The 26,691-nt window shown below is 43.2% G+C and overlaps 1 protein-coding gene, 1 long non-coding RNA gene and 1 pseudogene across 21 annotated transcripts; 2 read left to right on the top strand and 1 right to left on the bottom strand.

Moving 5' to 3' along the window:
- Positions 1-766: 766 nt before the first annotated feature.
- On the bottom strand, positions 767-3,381 carry LOC125536286 (U3 small nucleolar RNA-associated protein 18 homolog pseudogene; annotated as a pseudogene). The gene is made up of 2 exons (XR_015615911.1): positions 2,848-3,381; positions 767-2,634 (listed from the first exon to the last, which is right to left on the bottom strand). The product of XR_015615911.1 is annotated as a U3 small nucleolar RNA-associated protein 18 homolog pseudogene (transcript).
- A 92-nt stretch (positions 3,382-3,473) lies between these two features.
- LOC125536259 (nuclear transport factor 2-like) lies at positions 3,474-9,837 on the top strand. 2 transcript variants are annotated; one of them, XM_048699476.2, is made up of 11 exons: positions 3,474-3,612; positions 4,188-4,297; positions 5,911-5,960; positions 6,040-6,177; positions 6,848-7,154; positions 7,219-7,535; positions 7,669-7,849; positions 7,941-8,062; positions 8,138-8,203; positions 8,453-8,516; positions 8,959-9,837. In XM_048699476.2, exons 3-11 carry the CDS (start codon positions 5,913-5,915, stop codon positions 9,606-9,608), a joined length of 1,893 nt encoding a protein of 630 aa, XP_048555433.2. In that variant the 5' UTR covers positions 3,474-3,612; positions 4,188-4,297; positions 5,911-5,912; the 3' UTR covers positions 9,609-9,837. The 2 variants fall into 2 exon arrangements, with proteins under 2 accessions (XP_048555433.2, XP_048555410.2); XM_048699453.2 differs by lacking the exon at positions 4,188-4,297.
- Positions 9,838-18,743: 8,906 nt separating this feature from the next.
- LOC125536262 (uncharacterized) lies at positions 18,744-25,645 on the top strand. Of its 18 annotated transcripts, none has more exons than XR_015615920.1 (11): positions 18,744-19,118; positions 19,209-19,370; positions 19,802-19,872; positions 19,974-20,305; positions 20,397-20,446; positions 20,570-20,663; positions 21,849-22,009; positions 22,658-22,840; positions 23,371-23,459; positions 23,927-24,022; positions 25,294-25,645. It is a non-coding gene; the product is annotated as an uncharacterized LOC125536262 (long non-coding RNA). The 18 variants fall into 18 exon arrangements; XR_015615921.1 differs by having other exon boundaries at positions 20,397-20,418; XR_015615927.1 differs by having other exon boundaries at positions 19,974-20,249.
- Positions 25,646-26,691: the final 1,046 nt, after the last annotated feature.

Genomic DNA, 26,691 nt, shown 5'->3' on the forward strand with positions numbered 1-26,691 from the left:
TCACACATGATGCAGGATGTTAATTGATTTGTACTACCGGCTAGGGAGGAATGAACAGGAGAGGGCACCGGACACATGGCGCGGTTTCATCGGCAACAGCTAGGGGAATGCACGGGAGGGGGCAGGCATTTCTTGGAGAGGACAAGGCGAAGGCGTACCTTGGGGGGGCCGGCCGCGGCGGGCGGAGCTCCGGGGCCGCGGTGATCATTCTGGGCAGGCAAGGGGAATTTGGCACTGTAAAGATTTCAACGCCACTGTTGGAGAGGTCAAGAGGCTGATCATGGCGACGCACGTGGAACCGCGTCATCGCGGCGGCCGTACCGGGGCCTGCCCTGGTGGAGGTCGATGCCTTCCGGGCTTGGAACCGCACATGGAATGCCACTCGCTCGGTCGTCTGGAACAGGAAACCGGCACTGGTGGTGGTCGATTGATGTGGAGCACGCCGTCCCGCTGCCCTGGGCGATATGCACACCTCGCGTAGGCATTGCGTCGAGCACGTGGTGGGCGTCCGCGCCGGCGAGCCCGTCGCTCCGCGCCGCGGCGAGCTAGATAGCCCCGTAGATCTCTGGAGCAGAACGCTGGCGTCCAAGGCACGCGAGCTATCCAACCTAAGAATCACAGACCCGTTGAACACGGTGAGAGCATCTACTCGGAGCACACGGACATCAGTCATCAGCTAGAAAACATAGACCCATATGCACTGCTCCTCCATCTTTCCTCCAGGCAGCCACACCCAAGTACCCACTTTCAAAACGGTGTGCAGAAATTCTGGACTCAACAGGCAGCCGCATATATACAAACACTGAACAGGTAGCAGTTCACAACTTGCGTGCAAAAAGAACAGACAAGGCGTTGCATTAAACATTAAACATCAGTGACAACACCACTCAAATCAAAGGGAAAGGGGCTAAGAGGAGTCACGCAGCAGATGACAGTCGGTTTTCAGGAAGCAGAAAAATACAGTGTCAAAACTGAACTCTCCAGGCGAGTCGTCCTAGGCGTTCTGATAGTGGCGCAGCTTGTACAGCAACACTTTTCCACCGGCGTGTCCGACAGAGAGGAACCCGCTGCCCGGGCTGAAGTCCAGGCACCGGGGGTACTGGAGGCCGAACCGAGGCCCTAGCCAGTTCTGGAACACGGTGAGAGACGGGACGTGCACGAGCCTCATCCCGTTCCGCTCCTTCCCTGAGCTTATCACCAGGACCTGGGCGTCGTGGTTGAACTTCATTTGACCGATCTCGGTCGTGAGGTTCTGGATTGTCTTCAGCGGCTTCCCCTTCCCGCCGAGGAACTCGTCCCTGCTGTACACGTTCACGATGCCGCTGCTGGAGCCCGTGGCGAAATAGGAGCTGTCCTGCGAGGTGCAGAGAGAAAGGCCTGTCAGGGAGCCCTAGTCGGTAGCCTAGTGCATACATTTCCTCGTTCTAAGATTCCAGTGGTAAACATGGCCATCCCCGCCACTGCTTAGTAACTGATTCCCACCATCCGCAAAAGCCAATGAATGCACATTTCCGTTCATCTTCAAGGTCCCAATGAGCTGCTTTGTTTTGGAAGATATCAAAAGAATGTACCCCTCGTAAATGCAATGGTTTCTGAATCAGGTGATATACTGATATCTCAAAGTTTTCCAGGCTTTTCTAATCACGTCCGGTCAAGGGTCCAATCTTACTAACAGCAGCTTTCACCAAATCAAATAAGTAGACGAATTTCCTCCTGCCTGAAATGATCACTTCAGAGCCATCAGGTAGAAAGGATGCCTTGTGAACCAGACAATCCTCGATATATTCATATATATGCTCTGGATCTTGGGGTTTCTTTTCCCGTCAATCTGGAAAAATCTCAGATGTTTATCCAGGTCAGCAGCAAGCATCAGCTGTCCATTCCTATGAAACTGCACGGAATTGATAGGACCACTGGATGGCTCCTGCGCATTAGCATCAACAAGCCTTGAGAAGTCCAACATGCCAGGAAGAAGCTTAGCAGTACCCTTGACAACAAGCTCATCGTCGTTTCGAAGAATATTGTCGACTCCGCTGTCCTCATCGGATTCACCGTCGTACATCCCAGGACGAAGAGCTTTACGGTCCATATCTGCCCAGCCGGTAAAGGGGTTCAACTTGGCATGGTGACCACGCAACCTAGCTTCATACTCTCTGCCCGAGATCACACGCTCATCAGCCTCCTTTCTCAACTTCATCAACTTCACTGCCGAAATCCTCCTCATAAACAGGCAAGTCATCCTCATCGTTACCGGCAGACTAATCCATGAAGAACAAAGGACCATCCCTGTCATGATCCGACACCGCAGCCCCAAGCTCAGTGCCAAACTCCAGTGGCGCATAGATCGGCCCAAACAGTGAACTCTCCAGCTGCCTCATCTCCTCCGCCTCTTGATTCTGCTTGGCTTCCAACGCCTTGGCCTTCCTTTTCTTCAAACCCTTATTGTGATCCTCCTTAGCCCTCTTTTGCTTCCTATCCTTACTGTGTCTCTCTGTCTTGGGTTTCCTTACCAGCCTCTGCATCAAAAGCAACGGGTGCCTCATCGCCATCATCATCGACTCCACTTGTCTCCATTCGGCGCTTCCAGGGCGCATTCTGGGATAGCAAGCTCATCCTGACCCAAGGAACAGCCTGCTAAATAACATCAATAAATGAGACCATGCTAATCCACAAATGTACAAAGCTTCTACTAATTTTGCAAGTTAGGGTAGTGAGGCCTATGACCCCAGCCAAAATGGTGACCACCGGCACACAATTTGGAGGCTCATCAGTTTGGGCTTAATCATTCATATCAGTGTGTGACTAATTTTTGGAACGAATCGCTGTATGACTAATAAAAGCTCATACCTCGAACACCGATGTCCAGTTGTCCACTGCTGCGGACGGGGTGGCGACAGCAGGTCAGCAGGGACGCGACGCCGCGACGAGATAGAACAGGGTTGGCGGCGATGTAAGCGACGCGCGCGAGAGGTGTGAGGCGTCGGCGGCGGCGCTAAGCTAACGGCTGCGGCGGCGGATTGGAGGAGCTTGGATGCAGGCCAGAGCACGAGGTAGGCCACCCAGGAGAGAAGAAGAGGACGTACGGGCTTGGTGGTGGAGAAGCGACTGCGGAGCACGCGGAGGGTCAGGTGGAGGGCTGCCGCGCCGCCGTCAAGAGTGAGGGAGGGGAGCGCCGCCGCCGCCGCGCCGCCAGGATAGGAGGGTTCTTCTAGAAGAAAAAGAAAAAAACAAAGACTAGCAACATCGGGGTCGGAGCAACAAAAGGTCGGTCGGACTCGTGGGTCGGACCGACGGAGCCCAGCCGCAGCCCGAGCGTGCTGCGATCGGGTCCGGTCCGAGTCCGACCGCAAGCTGCCGAGTGAGGGCCCAGAAGCCAGTGAGACGCAGCGGGAACATTCGCGACCCGTCCCCCACCCCCCAAAACCCTTCCCGTTATAAACCCCCTCCGACTCCTGCTCCTTCCTTTCCTCTCTCTCTCGCTCCGCCTCCTCGATCGAGTCCAGTCCAACTGCCCCGCCCGCCCGCCACCCGCGCCGCCCAGCCGCTCCGCTAGGGTTCGCCCGCCCTCCCGTGGCCGTCCGCGGCGGCGGCGGCCCGTGCTCCGTCCGGAAGGTAGCGCCCCTCTCCCTCTCCCCGCGCGCGCGTCTCGATCTCTCCCGTTTTACGCTTTTCCGTTCCGTTCCGCCGGCTCTCGGCTCGCCCGGTGCGCGCTCGTCCTCCCTCCTCGTCGTGCCGCGGCTCGAGGGATCCCGTGGGCCTCGTCGGTCTGCGCGGGGGGTAGGGTTTGGCGCGGTGTAATGCTGCCGGTCTGGGCGGGTTCCGGGTTTAAACCGCGTCGTATGGGGATTAGCACCGGGCTGTTCTGGGTTGTTTGTTGGATGTAAATTGGTGTCGGAGCGGCTACGGACAAGCTTTCTTGTGGCTTGTGCGCTTGGGTGAAGGAAAGGGACTCCCTTTGACGACAGAATTGACGTATTGTGTGGGTTGCTGGCTGGCTGGGGTTCACGTAATGATGTTTTGTGTGAAAATGCCATCTTTTTTTGTCCATACTCTCAATCGCTATTAAACTGATGTTGTCCGTTGACTGGTTTGGAGTATCAGGACACGGTGTGCGAAAATGTCATCTAATGTATTTTCTTGCTGTGGTCATTAGATATAGATAGCTTATGTGTCTTTTGTGGTTTCAGAATTTTGGTGGGAGTGCTCCATCATGGCACCGAGCTGCAGAGACATTTAGTATTGCTTTTGCCTCGTGGAACATTCTTTGTTTGCATTGCAATTGGCTTACGTGCATCAGGTCTGGTGGATGGTTCGACGTGTAGTTTGTTCATTTTGTTATCTAGTTTACTGTTTCAGTTCTGAAAGTTCAATCATTTTCCTGTTGTGAGTTGTTTTTTCCTATATGGATGCTACTCTGAACGGTAGTCGATTTTCTTTGCTTAAAGAGGTTGTAGCTGGCTTTTCTGATGATTTGATTTATTTCCAATGTTGATATGCTCAGGTTGAGTCTGCTGAATAAATGGTTATTGTTTTGTGTGATGATTGGGAGAAATTGGGAAAACAATCATGAGCTCAAGTTCCAAACGCTGTATCCAATTTTTCTCAATCTGATAGTTATTGTCATTGGCTATATCTGGGATCTGATAGTTATTGGCATTGTTCCAAGTTCTTATTTTACGCTTTCCCTGCAATCAACTTGGCTTGCTCGGTGCACGCTTGTCCTTGTCGTGGCGTCGTGGCGTGGCTTTTGTGGGTTTTGTCGGTCGATGCGGGGGTCGGGTTTGGTGGGTTTAAAACTGTGTTTCTGTGAATTAACAACGGATTATTCTGGGTGGGTTCTTTAATAAATTGGTCTCGTAGCAGTTTGGACAGGCTTTCATGTTGTTTACTTGCTTTGGTGAAGGAAAGGACCTCCTTTTGACAAAAAATTTGATGTATTGTATGGGTTGCCGGCTGGGGTTTACGTAATGGTGTTTGTTGTGTGAAATTGTCACCTTCATTTATCTAGACAGACTAGATTCTCAGTCACTATTAAACTAATGTTGTCTGTTGACTGGTTTGGAGAATTAACAGCCTAGCACTGCTAATGGAATGCAATTTTTGCTGTGGTCATTAGATAGGTAACTTATGAGTCTTGTAAGTTCTCAGATTTTGGTGGGGGTGTTTCATGGCACTGTGCTGCAGACATTTGGTATTGCTTTTGCCTCGTGGAACATGATTTTTGCAATGCAATAGGCTTATGTGCAGCTGGTATAGTGGGTGGTTTGATGTATAGTTTGTTCATTTTGTTAGCTAGTTTACCATTTCAATTCTGAAATTTCAATCATTTTCTTATTGTGAGTTGGTTTTGTATATGAACGTCAATTTTCCTTTGCAGAAAGCAATTAAAGCTAGCTTTTGTGATGGTTTTCTAATGTTGATAAGCTTAGGTCGAGTCTGCTGAATAAATTTTTATTGTTTTATGTGATGATTGGGAGAAATTTGGGGGACAATTATGAGTTCAAATGCCAATTGTTGTATCCGAAATTTCTCAATCTGATAGTTATTGTCATTGTGCTATATTTGTACCAATTGTCTGTGGCTACAGTGATATATGTGATACATGCTATGTAAATTGTGCCATTAATTCATGATGGACAAAGACCACTGTGATACAGAGTTGATAGTTATTTGCCAATGGTTTAGGTGTTTGGAAACTGTAGGACCTTATAGATGGTTGCTCAGCCAATCACTGTATTTTCTTTTGAGGCAACAGTTTGTTTTACTGCAACAATGTTTACAATTTACTGTGAACCTTTCTGATTAACTATAGTTTTTGAATAGCTACAAACTTTTTATGCTGCTCGATTGTCACACAATATTCATTCGTCTCAAAACATTAGATACTAAGCAGTGTCATATATTGTGCAGCAATGTCTACACCAACCGGGAATTTCGTACGTCCTTTTCATCCGGATGTGGTACTGTTTTTCTCCATCTTATTTATTATTAATCTAGAATAATAGCAGTATTGCTAAACATGATTGGTCTTGCTGACAGATTGGGAATGCGTTTGCTCAACAATACTACAGAGTTTTGAGTTCGTCACCAGAGCATGTCCATAAGTTCTATCATGATGAAAGTATCCTTGGTCGACCAGATTCTGATGGTCCATTGACATCTATAACCACTACATACGTAAGTTCTCTGCAGTACAGCAGTAGTATTCTATGATCTTACTATTATGTATAAGGTGTATAGATTAAACGTGATTAGGTGGAAACTATAATTCAGGGCACACGTTCACTTATTTTATGCCAGAGCTTGTTTTCGCCGATGCTATTGATGGACTTCACTTCTACGATTTGCCACTTAGAATAAGAATAGCTTGAGGACAAATAACAGCTAGTTTGTTTAAGGGTAGATTTTGCTAGCATGTTGTGATCATCAGGGTGCTTTGGCGTGGTAATTCACAACGGGATACTACTTCCATGTTCTCATGTGGTCTCCTACGCAGAGTGCTTTTTTTACTGTAAATTCGGCAGGTAGTAGTAGCGGTAGTGGTGGTATTTGTGCAGTTAATCAAATCTATAGGCCACACGTATTGATGAAAGTTGGTTGATTAGCTAAAGGGCGTGCATGCCAATATGTTCTGTAGGTAATGTTTCTCCACTACTATTATTAAGGATAATCCATGTAATATCATTTGCCTGCAGTAAGTATAGTTTTTCCAGCATCTCTTATTTAATTTGTCTAATATGTATTGTATAATCAGCTACATGGTCATATCACTTTATACATGTTACTTGTTTATCCATGTCTAGTGACCTGATTTGTTATAACTGACTTGTTTCATGTGCTTGACCAGGCTATCAATCAACACTTCTTATCTACAGATATGAAGGGCTGTTTGATACAGTTGGATAATGTAGATACTCAGCCATCCCACGGTGGTGGTGTGCTCATTTTGGTTATTGGATCTCTTACCATGCTTGATACTGTGAAGCATAGATTTGTTCAGTCATTCTTCCTTGCTCCACAAGAAAATGGAGGCTATTTTGTTTTGAATGATGTGCTTCGAGCTGTGCCGGAGATGCCATTGGCTGAGACAAATGAAGCTTTAGTTGACCATGTTGATGGAAACACTCAGATTGCTCCATTTCCAGCTGAACCAGGTAATGGAATTTCATCTTTGAACTGATCGTTTCATAGCTTGCTGACATTTCAATATTTGACCAGAAACATCTGTCAACGAGAGCATGGACCCAGAGCTTCCATCTGCAGGGAATATTTCCACCAATGGTGAAGTCATAAATCCATCTGCAGAGACGATTCCTGTGGATGCTGAAGTCATAAATCCATCGGCAGAGAATATTTCCATCAGTGATGAAGTCGTGGAGCCATCTGTAGAGAGTATTTCTAGCAAGGAGAAAGTCATAAATTCATTTGGAAATGAAAATTCTCAAATTAAGAATGATGCTATTAAGATACCTGAGGTAGCACCTACTCCTGCTTCAGCTCAGAAGGATGTTATTAAGAAGACTTATGCATCGATTGTAAGTTTCCTCTTGTTTTCCTGCACTTTCCCCCACTAATTGTACTGCCAGAATTGAGTGAGTTTTGAATGTGGAATAATAATTAACTCGATGTTCTATGCTCGCTTACTGGCTTCTGTGACTTGCATTATAGGTTAAGGCCACAAATGAGAGTATACCGCCAGCACCCATTACCAAACCCAAACCCAAACCCAAACCTAGACCAAATCCAACAGCAAAGAGAGCTGAAAATGTGGAGAAATCTTCGTCTGTTCCTGCAAAAACTACGCATGCAGCAGTTACTGTGCCTCCAAATGACCAAAATATTTCTGATGGTTGGTGCTTGGTGCTTTCTCCATCTGTTTTGTAGAAAATTGAAGCACATAGCTTTGTTGGACTGAACTATAACACTATCTTGTTCTGCAGACCAAGGGTATTCAATCTTTGTGAAGAACTTGCCTTGGAATGCAACTATTGAAATGGTTGAGGCTGAGTTCAGTAAGTTTGGTTCAATCAAGCCTCGTGGTATACAAGTTGTACACCGTCAGGTTAGTTAATATTGTATGAATGTAGGTTTGGTTTCCATGAAACATATGCTTGCTAACATTAGTTTTGCATTGCAGATTGATCGGTTCTGCTTTGGCTTTGTTGAATTTGAGTCTGAAAAATCAATGAATGCAGCAATCGAGGTTTGTTCTCCCAGTTGATTTTCTCAGCTCACGTTATTACTTCACAAGTTAAATTTAGCTACGCTGCTGCATTCTGTTTCAGTTTATGCAACTTTAAATTAGCTGGAGCACATTTAGCTACATTCTCTAAAATAGTGGAGGGCTAATTGTAACTTGGCCTACTACTTGTCCATCGTCGTTTCAGCATTTTAAGTATCTGCACGATGTTGCAAGAGCTCTATAACTAATACTCGTTCTGACTTTTATTAGGTATTTAAAGTTCGTTTTGGCTCGTATGTGTCTTACGTCGAGGAGAAACGAACTCCAAAACGAGGTGAGCGGCATTATGATATCTGCTCATCATATATGCAACTAAAATAGAATGATTTCTTCCATAGTTTTAGTCCACCTTTCACAGGTGGACATGTCATATGCAACCGTTGGCGTGTCCTTGCTTTCCATCTAAAAAGAAGTCCTTACTCTCAAAAAATTAAAATGCACAACTTTGTACTAAATCAGCAACACTTAATTTCGAACAGAGGGAGTATAAGATAGTGCTGGATGGTTAGAAACCAATTAAATTGCAATTTGTTTTCCTCCCCATCTCCGATTAAGTTATGCTGCTGATAACTGATCCATGTGTACTGTAAATGCTGCGTCCTTTGCATATTTGTTTTAGTTTAATTCCATCGTTGCAAGTCACATTTTTGCTGCTTTCTAGGCGCATGCTTGTATTATAACTTTCAGTTCTTAATTCCCCCCAAAAAAACTTTCAGTTGTTAATGGAGTCACCCATAGTGAGTACAATGGCAATGCTCGGGGCAGTCGGGTCCTGCCAGACAGAGGTGGTTACCATTGCGACAACTTCAGGGGACAGGGAGCAGGCTTTGTGAACAATGGCAACTACCGTGATGGCGACAACTTCAGGGGTCAGGGGCCGAGCTTTGGGAACAACAATAACTACCGTGATGGTGAAAACTTCAGAGGGCGGGGAGCGGGCTTTGTTAACAATGGTAACAACTACCGTGATGGCAATAACATGAGGAATGATAACAGAAATCAGAACGAGTACTCAGGCCATGGTCGAGGACCGCAGGGGAATGACTACCGCCAGAATGACTCCCGTCAGAACAGGAATGACTACCGTCAGGACGGGAACGGCTACCGCCAGAATGGAGATGACTACCGCCAGAACAGGGACGGCTACCGTCAGATCGGAGATGGCTTCCGCCAGAACAGGGACGGCTACCGCCAGAACGGAGATGGCTTCCGCCAGAACAGGGACGGCTACCGCCAGAACGGAGATGACTACCGCCAGAATGGGAACGGACACCATCAGCCACGCCCCGTCCATAACGGGAACGGGAATGCGAATGGGAGGCCTGGCCGCTTCAATGGTCCCAAGCAAATAGCCGTTACCGCATAGTGTGTGCAATCCAGCAAAGTAGGAAACTAGACTGTTCGCCCATTGATACTGTTTCGCACCTCATACTCCTTTAGGAATCTCTGAAATCATCTGCATTCTCTCGCATGTTCAACCTGATGATACCTTGTATCGGCTGGTGCCTCTTTTGTGGCTGGTTGCTGCCCGCATTTTCAAATGCTCTGACCTGTAAACATCATGCGGAGATTTTATATAGATGTGGTTTGGTATTTGTGCGAATTCTAAATCATTGACGCCGTTTGGTGTTAGTTTCTGGGGGCTTTAGCACAACTCTTTTATGGCAGGCTGGAACTCGCTCGAGGATGTGTGTTATGTTGAGTTGTTTGTTTCTCTCTTTCAGTTTGTTATCTTTGGTTGGCGTTTCTGAGCTCATGCCCCTTGCAAGCACATTAGTTTCTTCTAAAGTGTTACGACAGCTAAAAATTTGCTCTTTCACTTACGTTCGCTGTCATGTGTTGCTGGGTATACCTTATGATCCAATCTCGGTTCCTGTAAACATCACTATTCAATCAATAACAGCCTGAATTGTTAGGACAGCCAGTATTTCAAATGCGTCAGCACAAAACAAAGCATCATTGGTGGCTTGTATCTTGTGGGGTATATCTCCAGGATGGAGGGGGAAATAGTTGCCAGTTACCAACATCATTAATCAAAGATCCAAAGAAATACACGAAAGAACTCGAAAAGAGAAAAGACGGAGCCAAACCCTGCTGTGAATATCGAGGAAAAAAACAAGCAAAAATCGGACCATAACAACACAAAACAACCAAACCATAACAGTTTGATGGTGAACAAGTCACCATATATGAATGTGCTAAGATCGCTTGGTCAAGTAACGACATTGGATCCTATGTGAGTCAAGTTCATCATTTAAGCTCTTATTATAGTGTGTGCACTTTGGATCGCATCAGTCCATCAATTGAACCATACTCCCCTAAATTTGATATTTTACCTTGTCATTGTTGTAGTAGAGATTTGAGTCACGAAATGTTCGAATGTATTTTGTCTTTGGATTAGCACCTGGAAGATAGATTTTTCGTCGGGAAATGCACTTTCAATGCTTGCATGGTTAGTAGCACAAGGACAGAGATATCCAGAGGACATAGAGTTACATCACAAGATTATATAGTCCATGGATTACATAAAAGCATAAGTCCTATGTGCATGCATGTGTGGAAGAGTTCATTGCTCATTAGAGGCATCGATGATATTGAGTTCACCCCTCAAATGACAATGTTTTCTCATCGACATGTCAACTACTCCCTCCGTTCCAAAATACCTTCCAGTGCTAACCTCCCCGGCAACGGAGCCAGAAAAGAGCTTGATGTCTACTACACAACCTTCTTCTTGTAGACGTTGTTGGGCCTCCAAGTGCAGAGGTTTGTAGGACATTAGCAAATTTCCCTCAAGTGGATGACCTAAGGTTTATCAATCCGTGGGAGGCGTAAGATGAAGATAGTCTCTCTCGAACAACCTTGCAACCAAATAACAAAGAGTCTCTTGTGTCCCCAACACACACAATACAATGGTAAATTGTATAGGTACACTAGTTCGGCGAAGAGATGGTGATACAAGTGCAATATGAATGATAGATATCAGTATTTGTAATATGAAATTATAAAAACAGCAAGGTAACTAATGATAAAAGTGAGCGTAAACGGTATTGCAATGCTAGGAAACAAGGCCTAGGGTTCATACTTTCACTAGTGCAAGTTCTCTCAACAATAATAACATAATTGGGTCATATAACTATCCCTCAACATGCAACAAAGAGTCACTCCAAAGTCACTAATAGCGGAGAACAAACGAAGAGATTATGGTAGGGTACGAAACCACCTCAAAGTTATTCTTTCTGATCGATCTATTCAAGAGTTTGTAGTAAAATAACAAGAAGCTATTATTTCCGTTCAATCTATCCTAGAGTTCGTACTAGAATAACACCTTAAGACACAAATAAACCAAAACCCTAATGTCACCTAGATACTCCAATGTCACCTCAAGTATCCCTGGGTATGGTTATACGATATGCATCACACAATCTCAGATTCATCTATTCAACTAACACAAAGAACTTCAAAGAGTGCCCCAAAGTTTCTACCGGAGAGTCAAGACAAAAACATGTGCCAACCCCTATGCATAAGTTCACGGAACTCGCAAGTTGATCACCAAAACATACATCAAGTGGATCACATGATATCCCATTGTCACCACAGATAAGAACGTGCAAGACATACATCAAGTGTTCTCAAATCCTTAAAGACTCAATCCGATAAGATAACTTCAAAGGAAAAACTCAATTCATCACAAGAGAGTAAAGGGGGAGAAACATCATAAGATCCAACTATAATAGCAAAGCTCGTGATACATCAAGATCGTACCACCTCAAGAACACGAGAGAGAGAGAGAGATCAAACACATAGCTACTGGTACATACCTTCAACCCCGAGGGAGAACTAGTCCCTCCTCGTCATGGAGAGCACCAGGATGATGAAGATGGCCACCGGAGAGGGATTCCCCCCTCCGGTAGGGTGCCAGAATGGGTCTAGATTGGTTTTCGGTGGCTACAGAGGCTTCTGGCGGTGGAACTCCCGATCTATTCTGTTCCCCGATGTTTTTAGGGTATATGGATATATATAGGCGAAAGAAGTCGGTCAGGGGAGCCACGAGGGGCCCACGAGGGTGGGGGCGCGCCCAGGGGGGCAGGCGCGCCTCCCTGCCTCGTGGCCACCTCGAAGCTTCCTTGACTTCAACTCCAAGTCTCCTGGATTGCTTCCGTTCGAAAAATAAGTTCCGTGAAGTTTCAGGTCAATTGGACTCCGTTTGATTTTCCTTTTCTGCGATACTCTAAAACAAGGAAAAACAGAAACTGGCACTAGGCTCTAGGTTAATAGGTTAGTCCCAAAAATCATATAAAATAGCATATAAATGCATTAACATCCAAGGTTGATAATATAATAGCATGGAACAATAAAAAATTATAGATATGCTGGAGACGTATCAATGCACTATGAACATAAATATTGTAGAGGCTATGTTGATTTTGTTTCAACTACATGCGTGAACATGTGCCAAGTCAAGCCACTCGAATCGTTCAAAGGAGGATAAGCCCCTATCATACCACATCATAACCATTTCAATAGCATGTTGGCACACAAGGTAAACCATTATAAACTCCTAGATAATTAAGCATGGCATAAGCAACTACGATCTCTAATTGTCATTGTAAACATGTTTCTTTTATAATAGGCTGAATCAGGAACGATGAACTAATCATATTTACAAAAACAAGAGCGGTCGAGTTCATACCAGCTTTTCTCATCTCAATCAGTTCATCATATATCATCATTATTGCCTTTCAGTTACACGACCAAATAGTTTGGATAATAATAATAGTGCACATGCATTGGACTAAGATGGAATCTACAAGCATTCAATTCAAGAGAGAAGACAAGGTAATATGGGCTCTTTGTTAGATCAACAATAATGCATATAATAGCCACTCAACATTTTCATTATGGTCTTATCCTCTCGACCCCCAAAGGAAAGAAATAAAACAAAACTATTTACACGGGAAAGCTCCCAACAAGCAAAAGAAGAACGAGAAATCTTTTTGGGTTTTCTCTTAATTACTACTACAAGCATGGAAAGTAAACTAACTAAAAGCTACAACTATTTTTTTGATTTTTCTTAAGGTTTTTCAAACACACAAGAAGAAAGCGAGAAAATGAAAACAAACTAGCATGGATGATACAATGAAAAAGTATGAGCACCGACAACTGGCATGAGTGTGTGAACATGAATGTAATGTCGGTGAGAGATACGTACTCCCCCAAGCTTAGGCTTTTGACCTAAGTTGGTCTATGCCCATGGATCAAAGTTGTAGCTGGGGTCGTACTGAGATGCAACAGCAATTGCCTGATGAGCTGCAGCTTGGAGGCGAGCTGCCTCCGCCCTCCTCTCTTACTCGGTCGCCTCCTCCCTCGTTATAACATATCTCCCTTTTGCCTGAAAGTCAAAGAAAGCAGGAGCAGGGAGAGCGACATGGTAGGTGCGTCGTCTGTCGAAGATTAGTGATACGTCTCCAACGTATCTATAATTTTTTATTGTTCTGTGCTATATTATATCCTGTTTTGGACATTATTGGGCTTTATTATACACTTTTATATTATTTTTGGGACTAACCTATTAACCGGAGGCCCAGCCCCGAATTGCTGTTTTTTTGCCTATTTCAGAGTTCTGCAGAAAAAGAATATCACGGAATGAAACCTTCGGGAACATGATTTTCGGAACGAACATGATCCAGAGGACTTGGACCCTACGTCAAGAAAGCAACCAGGAGGGCACGAGGTAGGTGGCGCGCCTACTCCCCCCCAGGCGCTCCCTCCACCCTCGTGGGGTCCACGTTGCTCCACCGACATACTTCTTCGTCCTATATATACCTACGTACCCCCAAACTACCAGATATGGAGCCAAAACCCTAATTCCACCGCCGCAACCTTCTGTACCCGTGAGATCCCATCTTGGGGCCTTTTCCGGAGCTCCGCCGGAGGGGGCATCGATCACGGAGGGCTTCTACATCAACACCATAGCCTCTCCGATGAAGTGTTAGTAGTTACTTCAGACCTTCGGGTCCATAGTTATTAGCTAGATGGCTTCCTCTCTCTTTTTAGATCTCAATACAAAGTTCTCCCCCTCTCTTGTGGGGATCTATTCGATGTAATCTTCTTTTTGCGGTGTGTTTGTTGAGACCGATGAATTGTGGGTTTATGATCAAGATTATCTATGAACAATATTTGAATCTTCTCTAAATTCTTTTATGTATGATTGGTTATCTTTGCAAGTCTCTTCGAATTATCAGTTTGGTTTGGCCTACTAGATTGATCTTTCTTGCAATGGGAGAAGTGCTTAGCTTTGGGTTCAATCTTGCGGTGTCCTTTCCCAGTGACAGTAGGGGCAGCAAGGCATGTATTGTATTGTATTGTTGCCATCGCGGATAACAAGATGGTTTTTTTTATCATATTGCATGAATTTATCCCTCTACATCATGTCATCTTGCTTAAGGCGTTACTCTATTTTCTTGAACTTAATACTCTAGATGCATGCTGGATAGCGGTCGATGAGTGGAGTAATAGTAGTAGATGCAGGCAGGAGTCGGTCTACTTGTCTTGGACGTGATGCCTATATACATGATCATACCTAGATACTCTCATAACTATGCTCAATTCTGTCAATTGCTCAACAGTAATTCGTTCACCCACCGTAAAATACTTATGCTCTTGAGAGAAGCCACTAGTGAAACCTATGGCCCCCGGGTCTATATTCATCATATTAATCTTCCAACACTTAGTTATTTCCTTTGCTTTTTACTTTGCTTTTATTTTACTTTACATCTTTATCACAAAAATACCAAAAATATTATCTTATCATATCTATCAGATCTCACTCTCGTAAGTGACGTGAAGGGATTGACAACCCCTTATCGCATTGGTTGCGAGGAGTTATTTGTTTTGTGCAGGTACTAGGGACTTCGCGCGTGACCTCCTACTAGATTGATACCTTGGTTCTCAAAAACTGAGGGAAATACTTATACTACTTTGCTGCATCATCCTTTCCTCTTCAAGGAAATCCAACGCAGTGCTCAAGAGGTAGCAGGGAGACATAGAGATTTGCAAAATACATATGGATCTGAATGTAGCAGACCATTGACTAAGCCTCTTCCATGAGCAAAACAAGATCAGCACTAAGACTCCATGGGTGTTAGAATCATTACAATCTAATCTAGATTATTGACTCTAGTCCAAGTGGGAGACTGAAGGAAATATGCCCTAGAGATAATAAAGTTGTTATTTTATATTTCCTTATTCATGATAAATGTTTATTATTCATGCTAGAATTGTATTGATCGGAAACCTAAATACATGTGTGAATACATAGACAAACAATGTGTCCCTAGTGAGCCCCTACTTGACTAACTCGTTGATCAAATATGGTTAAGGTTTCCTGACCGTGGACACGAGTTGTCATTTGATAACGGGCTCACATCATTAGGAGAACGATGTGATGGACAAGACCCATCCGTTAGCTTAGCACAATGATCGTTCACTTTTATTGCTATTGCTTCCTTCATGTCAAATATATATTCCTTCGACTATGAGATTATGCAACTCCCGGATACCGAAGGAATGCCTTAATCAAACTTCACAACGTAACTGGATGATTATAAATATGCTCTACAGGTATCTCCGAAGGTGTTTGTTGAGTTGGCATAGATCGAGATTAAGATTTGTCACTCCGAGTATCGGAGAGGTATCTCTCGGCCCTCTCGGTAATACACATCATAAGCTTGCAAGCAAACAACTAATGAGTTAGTCATGAGGTGATGTATTATGGAACGAGTAAAGAGACTTGCCGGTAACGAGATTAAACTAGGTATGAAGATACCGACGATCGAATCTCGGGAAAGTAACATACCGATGGACAAAGGGAATTACATATGTTGTCATAACAGTTCAATCGATAAATATCTTCGTAGAATATGTAGGAGCCAATATGAGCATCAGGGTTCCGCTATTGGTTATTGACCGAGAGGTGTCTCGGTCATGTCTACATAGTTCTCGAACCCGTAGGGACCGCACACTTAACGTTTGATGACGATATTATATTATATGAGTTAAGTGATTTGGTGACCGAATATTGTTGGGAGTCCCGGATGAGATCACAGACATGACGAGGAGTCCCTAAATGGTCGAGAGGTAAAGATTGATATATAGGACGATAGTATTCGGACACCGGAAGTGTTCCGTAGTGTATCGGGTATTTATCGGAGTACCGGAGGGGTTACCGAAACCTCCGGGGAGAACATATGGGCCACATGGACCATGGGAGGGGAGCACACCAGCCCACAAGGGGTGGCTCGCCCCCCTTATGAAAGGAGGCCAAATTAGAGAAGGAGAAGAGGGGGTTTGCCGCCCTCCTTTTCTTCTTCCCACTTCCCTTTTTCCTTCCGGCAATTATGGCAGGGGGGAGGCCGAATTGGGGAAGACCCCAAGTAGGATTCAACCTACTTGGGGTGCACCCCTTTGCTGCTCCTCCCTCCCTCCACCTATATATATATGTGGGGGCGCCCCTAGCACACTACTAGGTACAATGCATAAAATTGAAAATGAACGATACTAAAACTAATAATCCATCCTGGGGCCAGTACTCCGGCGGCCCCTCGCCAGCAGCTTGCTGGTGCACGACGTCTTCCCAGTGCGGAGGCAGTAATCCGCCTCCTCCGCCTCATAGAGCTTGATAACCTACAAGTATAGGGGATCACAACAGTTTTCGAGGGTAGAGTATTCAACACAAATTTATAGATTCGACACAAGGGGAGTCAAAGAATATTTGAAGGTATTAGCAACTGAGTTGTCAATTCAACCACACTTGGAGATTAATTATCTACAGCAAAGTGATCATTAGTAAAGTAGTATGATAGTCTTGATAATAGTAGCAGCAGCAACGGTAACGATAATAGTGATAGCAGTAATTTCGTAGCAAGTGTAATAGTGATGATAACAGTAGTAACTTAGCAAGAACAATATAGGATAAATTTGTAGGCATTGGATCAGTGACTTGTTGGATGATATTCATCATGAGACAGTTATAACCTAGGGCAATACGACACTAGGTCCAGTTCATCAATGTAATGTAGGCATGTATTCCGTAAATAGTCATACGTGCTTATGGAAAGAACTTGCATGACATCTTTTGTCCTATCCTCCCGTGGTAGCGGGGTCCTATTGGAAACTAAGGGATATTAAGGCCTCCTTTTAATAGAGAACCGGAACAAAGCATTAACACACAGTAAATACATGAACTCCTCAAACTACGGTCATCACCGGGAGTGGTCCCGACTATTGTCACTCCGGGTTGATAATATAATAGCATGGAACAATAAAATACCAAAAATATTATCTTATCATATCTATCAGATCTCACTTCCGTAAGTGACCGTGAAGGGATTGACAACCCCTTTATTGCATTGGTTGCGAGGATTTTATTTGTTTGTGTAGGTGCGAGGGACTCATGCGTGGCCTCCTACTGGATTGATACATTGGTTCTCAAAAACTGAGGGAAATACTTACACTACTTTGCTGCATCACCCTTTCCTCTTTAAAGGAAAACCAACGCAGTGCTCAAGAGATAGCAATTAGTCGGTACTGAAGGAACTGATTGTTCCTCTCAACAAACTGATGACGAACCATGGAATTATAATCTAAATAAGTAGGAGGCAACTCAATATCATCTCCACGTATGGGTATCTCAAGAAAATCAGCTAAACGGGTTGCATAAATTCCACCAAAGAAATTTCCCTCAATACTATTATTGTGCAACCTACGTGCAACAATGACCCCCAAGTTATATTGTCTATCTCCTAATACAGCTCCCTTGAGAACACTAAGATCAGGAACACACATGTGACATGCCTCATCCTTACCATTTATGCATCTACCTATGAAGAGAGGAGAATAATGTATTGCAGGAAAATGAATGCTCCCTATAGTAGCTTGCGTGATTTCCCTAGATTCCCCCACAGTTATACTAGCAACAAAGTCTTTATATTCAGATTTGCGAGGTTCACAAACATTACCCCACTGTGGGAGTTTACAAGCAGTATTAAAATCTTCTAAATCCATGGCATAAGATTTATCATAAAGATCAAATAGGACAGTTTGAGAATTGCGTGCTGATGTAAATTTAAACCTTCTCACAAATGAATCAGTTAAATAGAGGTACTGACGGCACTTATCTGCCACGAAGCTCTCAAGATCGGCATTACGCACATATGCTTCAAATTCCTCCTTAATCCCTGCCCGAACCATGAAGTCCTCTGACGGTCATTCACAAGGCCGCACTTGAGCATCTCTTAGTAGTTCATTGTCCGGCTCGCGTATTACGGGCCTTGACCCTTGCTTCCTTGAGGAACCACCTTGATACATCTACTACCACTATAAAAGAAAGAGAGGGGTAGATCCAAACAATCACATCCATCCATCATCAACATCTAATGGCCCTTAATCCTTAAATGTTTAACGCTACCAACCACGCTTTAAGCCACCACAATCCATCGATTGCTAATCTGCCCCGCCATTAAAAAAAACCGCTGCCCGCACACGATCGCACGACCTCTCTCGCCCCTCCTCCTCCTCCTGCGCCCTTCGCTGCCTCCCACAACCTCGGGCCGCCATTAGCCGCACGAGCTGCCCCGTCGCGCCCGGAGCCGCCTCCCGCCTCCCGCAGCCGCCGCCGGTCGCCACGCCCGTCGCACCCGGGAGCTGCCCCGCCGGCTTTGGCACGGGTCACCGCGACCATCGCCCCGGGAGCCGCCGCCGGTCGCCGCGGCGCCCGTCGCCCCGGGAGCCCGCCCTGCCGGCCCTTCGCCGCCTCCCTTCGCCGCGTGTCGCTGCCGCCGGAGCTGTCCTTCTCTGCTTCCCGGCGGCCTTAATGCAAGTAAGTTTCTTTGGACAGACTGATTAGTTTGATTAGTTTCATCAGCAAAATTATGTGAAAGCTACTGTTGGCATAAACCTGTCTATACAGCCTATAGGGAATCGCGGACTTTGTGTGCCTGTACGAATTTGCTGGAGAGCCACCATGGGCGCTCTGGCGGCTCTGGTTGACACCACGTTCTTCACCTCTTCTCTGGCGAGGAAAACATTGCACACACGGATTGAGGAATGAGGACCCGCCCATATCTTGCGAGTAGTAAATCTTTCTTCCCACCCATATCTTGACAGATTTGGCCACAAAATTATCCATCTCGAATACCTGAAACTGCAAGCATCAGACCAAGCTAAGCATGATATTCAAAGAATATGCAACTTTCCTACATGATTCAGTTTCTATAATTTCCTATTGCTGAACTTTACACTGGATTTTGTTCATGCATTTGGGCTCTATAGTGCTACATTACAGTTCTGCTCAGGGGATTTTGTTCATGCATGACTCACTGTACAATATTTAGATAGTCATAATGTATGTCAGTACAACATTTTTCAAAGGGCGAACTTGATTTGATTTTCTTGCCTTGGTGGATTTACCATAGCCAAACTTTCACTTTACCAAGTACAGTCGATTACTTTTCCTGAACTCTATTTACTTGGAATCAAATTCACTTTCAGTTTCAATTTCAGAAACAGTCTTGCAATCAAGCTCTCTTCATTTGAAGTTCACAAATAGGCTGGTCCTTGAAAAGAATGCAGAGGTACCATTGTATGAAGTTGACTATTTGTAAGGAGAAGAAATTACTAGCTTCATTTCAACTAATCTTTTTTGCATCCTTCCTGTTTCCACCGGAGGGCATAGATGTACAGGTGTTCAACCTGAGGCGTCATTATTGCAACACTCATATGTGATTTTGAGCCAAAGCATGCCAAGGGCATGCAAATGAGTCGGATAACTAAGGTCCAAGAGCTTGCTTATCTTATGTGGATCAATTCATTTCTATGACATGAGCTCTGTAACCCAGATGATGCAGCTAGACTAATGACGGCTATTCACTGTGCTCATGATGCAAGAAATGTTGCGAACAGTTCAGATGCCCGTTCTCCGCCCATGTGCAGAACATACATTAACATCACAGTGAGTTATCATTGATCGCCTACAATGATGCAGCCACTTCCTTGAGATTAGACATGGTAAAATGTTCGTGCATATACCCTTCTCTTTTGAAAATTTGAGTCATGACAATATTTGTATGATTTTCTGTTGGACAACGCTGATGAGAAGGGAAGCACTGAAATATTTGAAGGTTCGCTTCCTGGCTCATTTTAATTTAGGTGGGAATTTGTTTATCAGCCAAAATCTGTCTTTTGGTGATTTATTTTGTCTTTGTGATTGCAGCCAAAGAAGTAGCATTAATTCTATTACCTGATAAATTAGTATGCTTTTTGTTGCTACAGTTGTAATCCAATGTGTACATAAAAGAGGAATCAAAGCAGATTGTCTTCATGAAGACACTTCATCGGATATGGGACATCATTCAGGACTTCAGATGTCAGTTCTTGCTTCCAGATTATCTGAGTAATGGTGTATGCAATTTGTGCTTGTCCAAATCTGTTCATGTGCATTCCTTTCATATCTCACTTGGAACTTTAGACATGTCAACTGATCTTTGCCAAAGAAACTTTTAGTGAACAGTGGACACATGTTCTTTTCAGTTCTATGAAATAGCAGTTTGTCTAATGTATTAGCAATTAGAAACTTTTGATGATTGATCTAAAGAAGAGATTCATTCTTGTAAGTGTTACTTGGGTAGCTATACCATACATAGCTTATTTTTGATCCAGATGTGCAGTTTAAGCTAATGCAACAACTTTGAAAGGCATGTATCATGTTCTTTTTCTTTAAAGCTGTTTTTGCTATGTTACCCCTTCTTTTCTTCTAATGTCAGTAGTAACGATGCTCAACAATTACATGATAGAATACTAGCGACGATGCATTTTATTTCACTGATCCACTTATCAGTATGTACTATACTATTCACATGTAGTAATAGCGCAATATGGTTGATATTTTTTTCTGTAGTATGTTCTGTGCTATTTGTGTCAGGTAGCACGGCTCACACATATTACCTCCACTCGGAAATAACTGACATGGTTTTAGTTCAAATTTGGTTTTAGTTCAAATTTGAACTGCGTCAGTTATTTTCGAACGGAGGGAGTACATGATTAGTGAAAATATTTTAGGCTTTTGGGTTTGTAATTCCTGGTGTCAAGCAACATATTCGCACATGAGATATTTATAAGTTACTTCGAAAAGTTAATTGTATATATTAATATTAGCTTGAAACCTAAGTATGAAATATATATTTTAGTATTTTTGTGCATTGGTTGATACGTGTGTTGCACGTGCATGATTACTATATAAAAGACGTCAATCAATACTCTCCGCTTCTATCCACAAATTCTTATACACAGGAACCTGTGGATGCTCTTCCTCACAGGACATCTTCTTTTTGATTATTCCCAACAAGATTGACATTTTGTTGTGCTTCTTGATATGTTGTTGGATGCATTTTCTAGCATGATAGTGTTTGTGTGCTTTTACTATGAAATGGACAGTAAAACCGAATTCCTTTTTTCTTAGAATTAGATTGTTATATGTTGCACAGTAGACCACATCTCTTGTCAAGATTATTTGGTCAATAGTTCTCAATCCTTCTTGCTTCTCTGTTTCCAGCATTTCGTCCAAGGATACCGTGCATCTCTAATCCAGCATAAGGAGGAGCTGTAGGATGTCATTGCTAAAGCCGAGGCCAAATCTGCGACTTCCTGGTGTGACACATATCTGCTCAAGGCTCTCTGTACACAAGTCGAGCCTACGCCAGATGACCCTCAATGGTACAATATCCATCAACCATACGTAGACATAGATATTATGTCCTCTATTTTTTCCTTTGCTCTGGTGGCCGCGCCGCCCACGACCCGGCGATTTCAAATTCAATGTTACTTGCAATTCTGATCAGTTCGAATACTTACCAACTAGCATGATTATTGAAGATCCATTTATTCCCTCTCTACTGAAATATGTAACATGATTTACTATACTAGCATTGTAGTCAGTTTCATTGTTATATTTTGCAGTTTAGATAGTGGTCAATTAAGTTAGCTAAGTTTAGCTCAGCAATCACCATAATAGTTTCTGTTCTTTCCACAAGTCACTTGCATCCAACTTTAATGAGCGCTTCAAGCCATATCCATCTGACGGTACAAAAGATTTCTTGGGACGGATATCTACGAAAGTCAGTCATGTTCCTTGATTGTACTCTTAAGCTATTAGTGTTCTCTAACTTATTGCCTATTCATGTATGGTACCACTTTTTCCCTATCAAGGATATGTGAGCCTATTAACCTTATGTTGTCTGTCATTGTCAGATTTAGAACCCAACAAAGAAATATGGCAGAAATTTGCATGTTAATCTTTCTTGTGCGGGTTCAAGATATAAATGGTTGATGCTTCTTTGCCCTGAGTGTGTAAACTTGATGTAGGCAAACATGGCCTTAAAGCACAAGAAATACCCACGGACGTGAGTGCGGTCTGCGGCCCCGCCTGCCACTCCTCTGCTCAGCCACCATCGCCGCCACGTTGAGGCCCTCACCAGCAAGCAGTATGCTTTCTCGTGAGCTAGCTTCTTCAATGCATGCTTCTCTGAATTTCTACAAGCTAAATTGGTACATGCTTCTATTCGCAAAAAAAAAAAGAATTAGTACATGCTTCTCTGAATGTTGGCCTGCCAATTGGTATTGGATTCTTGTATGTTATGATTTGCCCAATCTGCTCTTCCTACACCCATGGATAGGACAAGAAAAAAATAGAAAGCATGAAAGATGTCAATCAATACTTTCTGCTGGATATATCAATTGTTGTAGCTTTTCTTACACCCATGCGCCACATTCTAAATTCTGAAGGCTCCGGTTGGAATTCCCGTTCCGTTCATACGTTGCAATTTACTGTTTTAGTTCAAAATTTAGAAACTGAATTATGTGTATAGTTATTCTCATGTCCACCATATGAACTCTACATGTGTACTTCTTCTCATGTTGAACTGATGTGTGATATTGGGTCTTTGCATTTTCAATCGCTTTGCATTTTCTTCATGATTTGGTGCATGTGGCTTTCAGATAATTTGTAACAAACCAATTCATATTTTCGTCGAACTTGAATCATTTGCTTTTTTATAATGGTTGGAGATGTGGTGTAGGAGGATCAACAGCTAACGGCAAATGCACCAGCGAGCCCCGAGTGCGGTGGCCCGTGCAACATGAAGAAGACCATTCAGACAATGGGGAGGTACGCCGTACACAAATAGCCAATTACGCAAGGGGATGTGCAAGTCTGCATTTCCGAGTTATCTCTTTTAGCACTAGCGATTAAATGGTCTGTAGCTGGTCAGGCGTGCTTGCCTAAAATGTACTTTGGTAGTTGCTAGAGCCATGCTAGCTTCATATGTTGTTCTTGCAGCCTCAACTAGCTAATTCTATTTAAAGAAAATGTTGTTCTATCCTTCTAATTACTGTTATTCAGATCTTCTTTTCTTTTTTCTGTTGTCATTCAGAGTACAAATATTATGAGAATTTCAAGAATTTTGTCATATCTTTCTCCCAGTTACCTTAATTTGGTAAATTGTGTTGTAGTTCATCGTTTTTCTTTTCATAAAAGCCTACTTTAAAGCTGTGTAAAACCATTATTTCCTTTGAGTTTGCCGTGGAGGTGAGTTGGGAACCTGTTTTTTTAACTTGGTGGATGCACTGTTGTAGTGACGAAGACTTGCCTGAATGTTGCTTTCCTCCGCGTGGAGTGCTTAGAATTCTCAAAGGCATCAATAAGTCCCGGAGGAGATTGACAAGGTGCAGGCAAGACCGCTGATCTCAAGCTAATTGTTGTCTTTTTCCATCTGAACATTTTCTTATTTGGAGTTGCAGTCGATTTATGGTGTATCAACCGACTTGGCTTAGGTTGTATTGTAGTTGGTTTGGTTGCATCAACCAACAAGGTTTATGATCTATTGCAGTTGGTTTGGTATCATCAGCTGACTGGCCAGTTGGAAAATCAGCGGGGGAAACATGTATTGTGTGCTCCCCTCGCATCCAGAGTTTAGGCCTCCTTTGGTTTAGAGGAATCTTGTAGGAATTTCATAGGATAGGATTTCTATAGGAAAAATTCCTTTAGAGCCCTTTGGTTTGTAGGAATCCTATTCCTATGGAGGAATTCTTCCTATCCCCCACATTTCATAGGAAAATAAACATTAGCCTAGACTACAACAACAACAAAGCCTTTAGTCCCAAACAAGTTGGGGTAGGCTAGAGGTGAAACCATAAGATCTCGCAACCAACTCATGGCTCGGGCACATGGATAGCAAGCTTCCACTCCCATGTCAAATTCGGTCTACCCGCCCTCTCTTGACATTCTCTGCATGCTTTAGTTGTCCTCTATGCACTGAAGCTTCTGGAGGCCTGCGCTGAATATGCCCAAACCATCTCAGACGATGTTGGACAAGCTTCTCTTCAATTGGTGCTACCCCAACTCTATCTCGTATAAAACATCTCCATAAGAGCGGCTGAGTTTTTACGTTGGCTCGCCAAGCCTATCACAACCCTCCTCCTTTACCCGGGCTTGGGACCGGCTATGTTGAGACAACATAGGCGGAGTTAAACATTAGCCTAGACTCAATGACAAAAATCCTATGATGTGAATCAAAGGGCATCTCCTTTCCTATTCCTACTCATAGGATTTGAGATACATGTCATCTCATTTCCTATGACTTTCCTATTCCTAAAATTTTCCTACCCTATGAACCAAAGGAGATCTGCTATTTTTCAAAAAAGTGGGACACGTTGGATGGTCGATGTGAGGTTCTCTTAAGTAAAAATTCCTCATTTGTCCGTTCTGATAGTATGATGGAATTTTATTGATAAGAACCTACAGTTCCTTTGGTAAGTTTGGGTTAGGGGTTCCATATATATGCGCCAAGAAAGTATGTAGGGAAATCATGATATGATTTTTTTGCAGTGCCTACACTGAAAATGTAAATTGTGGCATGCATGCCTTTTATGTGTTTTAGGATTTGGAGGATTGCTCTATAAACAAAATTCCTTATTCTGCACTTCTCTGCTTTGCTTAGCAGGAATTCTTGTTGGAAAGAGCGAAGGCATGGTTTGCATGACATTATCCTCAATGGGCTGGAGATAGCGGGGATAATTGTTATTGATGGCAAATATAAAAATGTTGATACTTGATTTTCTCGCCCAACATCTTCACTTCTGTGAACGAGATTTGATTTTCTCATAGTAATAGTTCTTTATTTTTGTTGATACATAAATGGTTCTTTACTGAACAGTAATTGTATGTGCGTATGGAGAATGGTGACGAACCTTTAAAATAATCCATTGTCCAACAAGGGGATTCTAATTTCTGATTAGATTATACTATAACAATATGATTAGCAAAATTTCAAATGGTTGTACATTTGACACATACTGCAATGGGCCAAAGCCCGCCTGGAAATTTTGTTCAAATACTGAAATTCATTTACAGGAGATTATATTCATTTGGGCGCTACGCATTTAGGTAAGAGATTATATAAATAACACAAAGATGTGCGATATTTGTTTCAACAAGAATGTTCATAATGAAGAATGATAATCAAATTATTTTTATAAGTCAAGAATTAGGTATCATGCACTTTGTATGAAATTCAAAAAAAATAATCAAGAAATCTATTTATATTTTGTTAAAAAAATTCATGTTTGATATGTGCGTTGCACGTGCACGCTTACTAGTTTTCCTAAACATATTTCTTGCTCTAAAAAAATTTCTGAAATTTTTAATAACTTAAAATAAAAGTGAACCAAACTCAACAACATTGATACTCCCTCCTTCCATCTATATAGGGCCTAATGTGTTTTTCGAGGTTAACTTTGACCAAATGTTAGAGCAATAATATATGACATGCAACTTACACAAAGCATACCATCAAATTCGTATGTAAAAGAAGATTTCAATGATATAATTTTCACATTATGCATGTTATGTACTATTAATCTTGTCAATAGTCAAAGGCGGCCTTGAAAAAAGCATTAGGCCCTATATACATGGAAGGAGGGAGTAGCAACTACTCCTACAAGTGTCTAGAGGCCATATCATGCATTAAAATTACTTTTGACCACATAAATTTGACATGCAAGCTCAAGAACAAGGGCACCTAAGCAGCAAAAATTTGCAATGAATAAAACACTATAATAAAAGCTAATTGGACCATTGGAGGAGTCACATACCAAAGAACAATCCCCCAAAATAGTTTTGTGAGAGGAGCTTTGAGCAAGGAGATCGAAAATGACAGCAAGATGAGCAAGAACTCGAGTTTGAGCTAGCTAGTGATTTTTTCTGGAGCAAGACGAAGTGTGTGGGTGCAAGGATAAGTGGAGGGGACCCATGTGGGGTCCACGAGGCAGGGGGCGCGCCCAGGGGGTGGGCATGCCCTCCACCCTCGTGGGCACGTGGCTGCTTCACCTGATGTGTTCTC

Source organism: Triticum urartu, chromosome 2A, assembly GCF_056163025.1.
Source record: "Triticum urartu cultivar PI428250 chromosome 2A, HENAU_Tu73, whole genome shotgun sequence".
Taxonomy (NCBI): domain Eukaryota; kingdom Viridiplantae; phylum Streptophyta; class Magnoliopsida; order Poales; family Poaceae; genus Triticum; species Triticum urartu.

Coding starts and splice junctions, on each gene's coding strand:
- LOC125536259 (XM_048699476.2), top strand. CDS start 5,913: ATGTCTACACCAACCGGGAATTTCGTACGTCCTTTTCATCCGGATGTG. Junction 7,155..7,218: donor TCCATTTCCAGCTGAACCAG/GTAATGGAATTT, acceptor ATATTTGACCAG/AAACATCTGTCAACGAGAGC. Junction 8,204..8,452: donor CAATGAATGCAGCAATCGAG/GTTTGTTCTCCC, acceptor GACTTTTATTAG/GTATTTAAAGTTCGTTTTGG.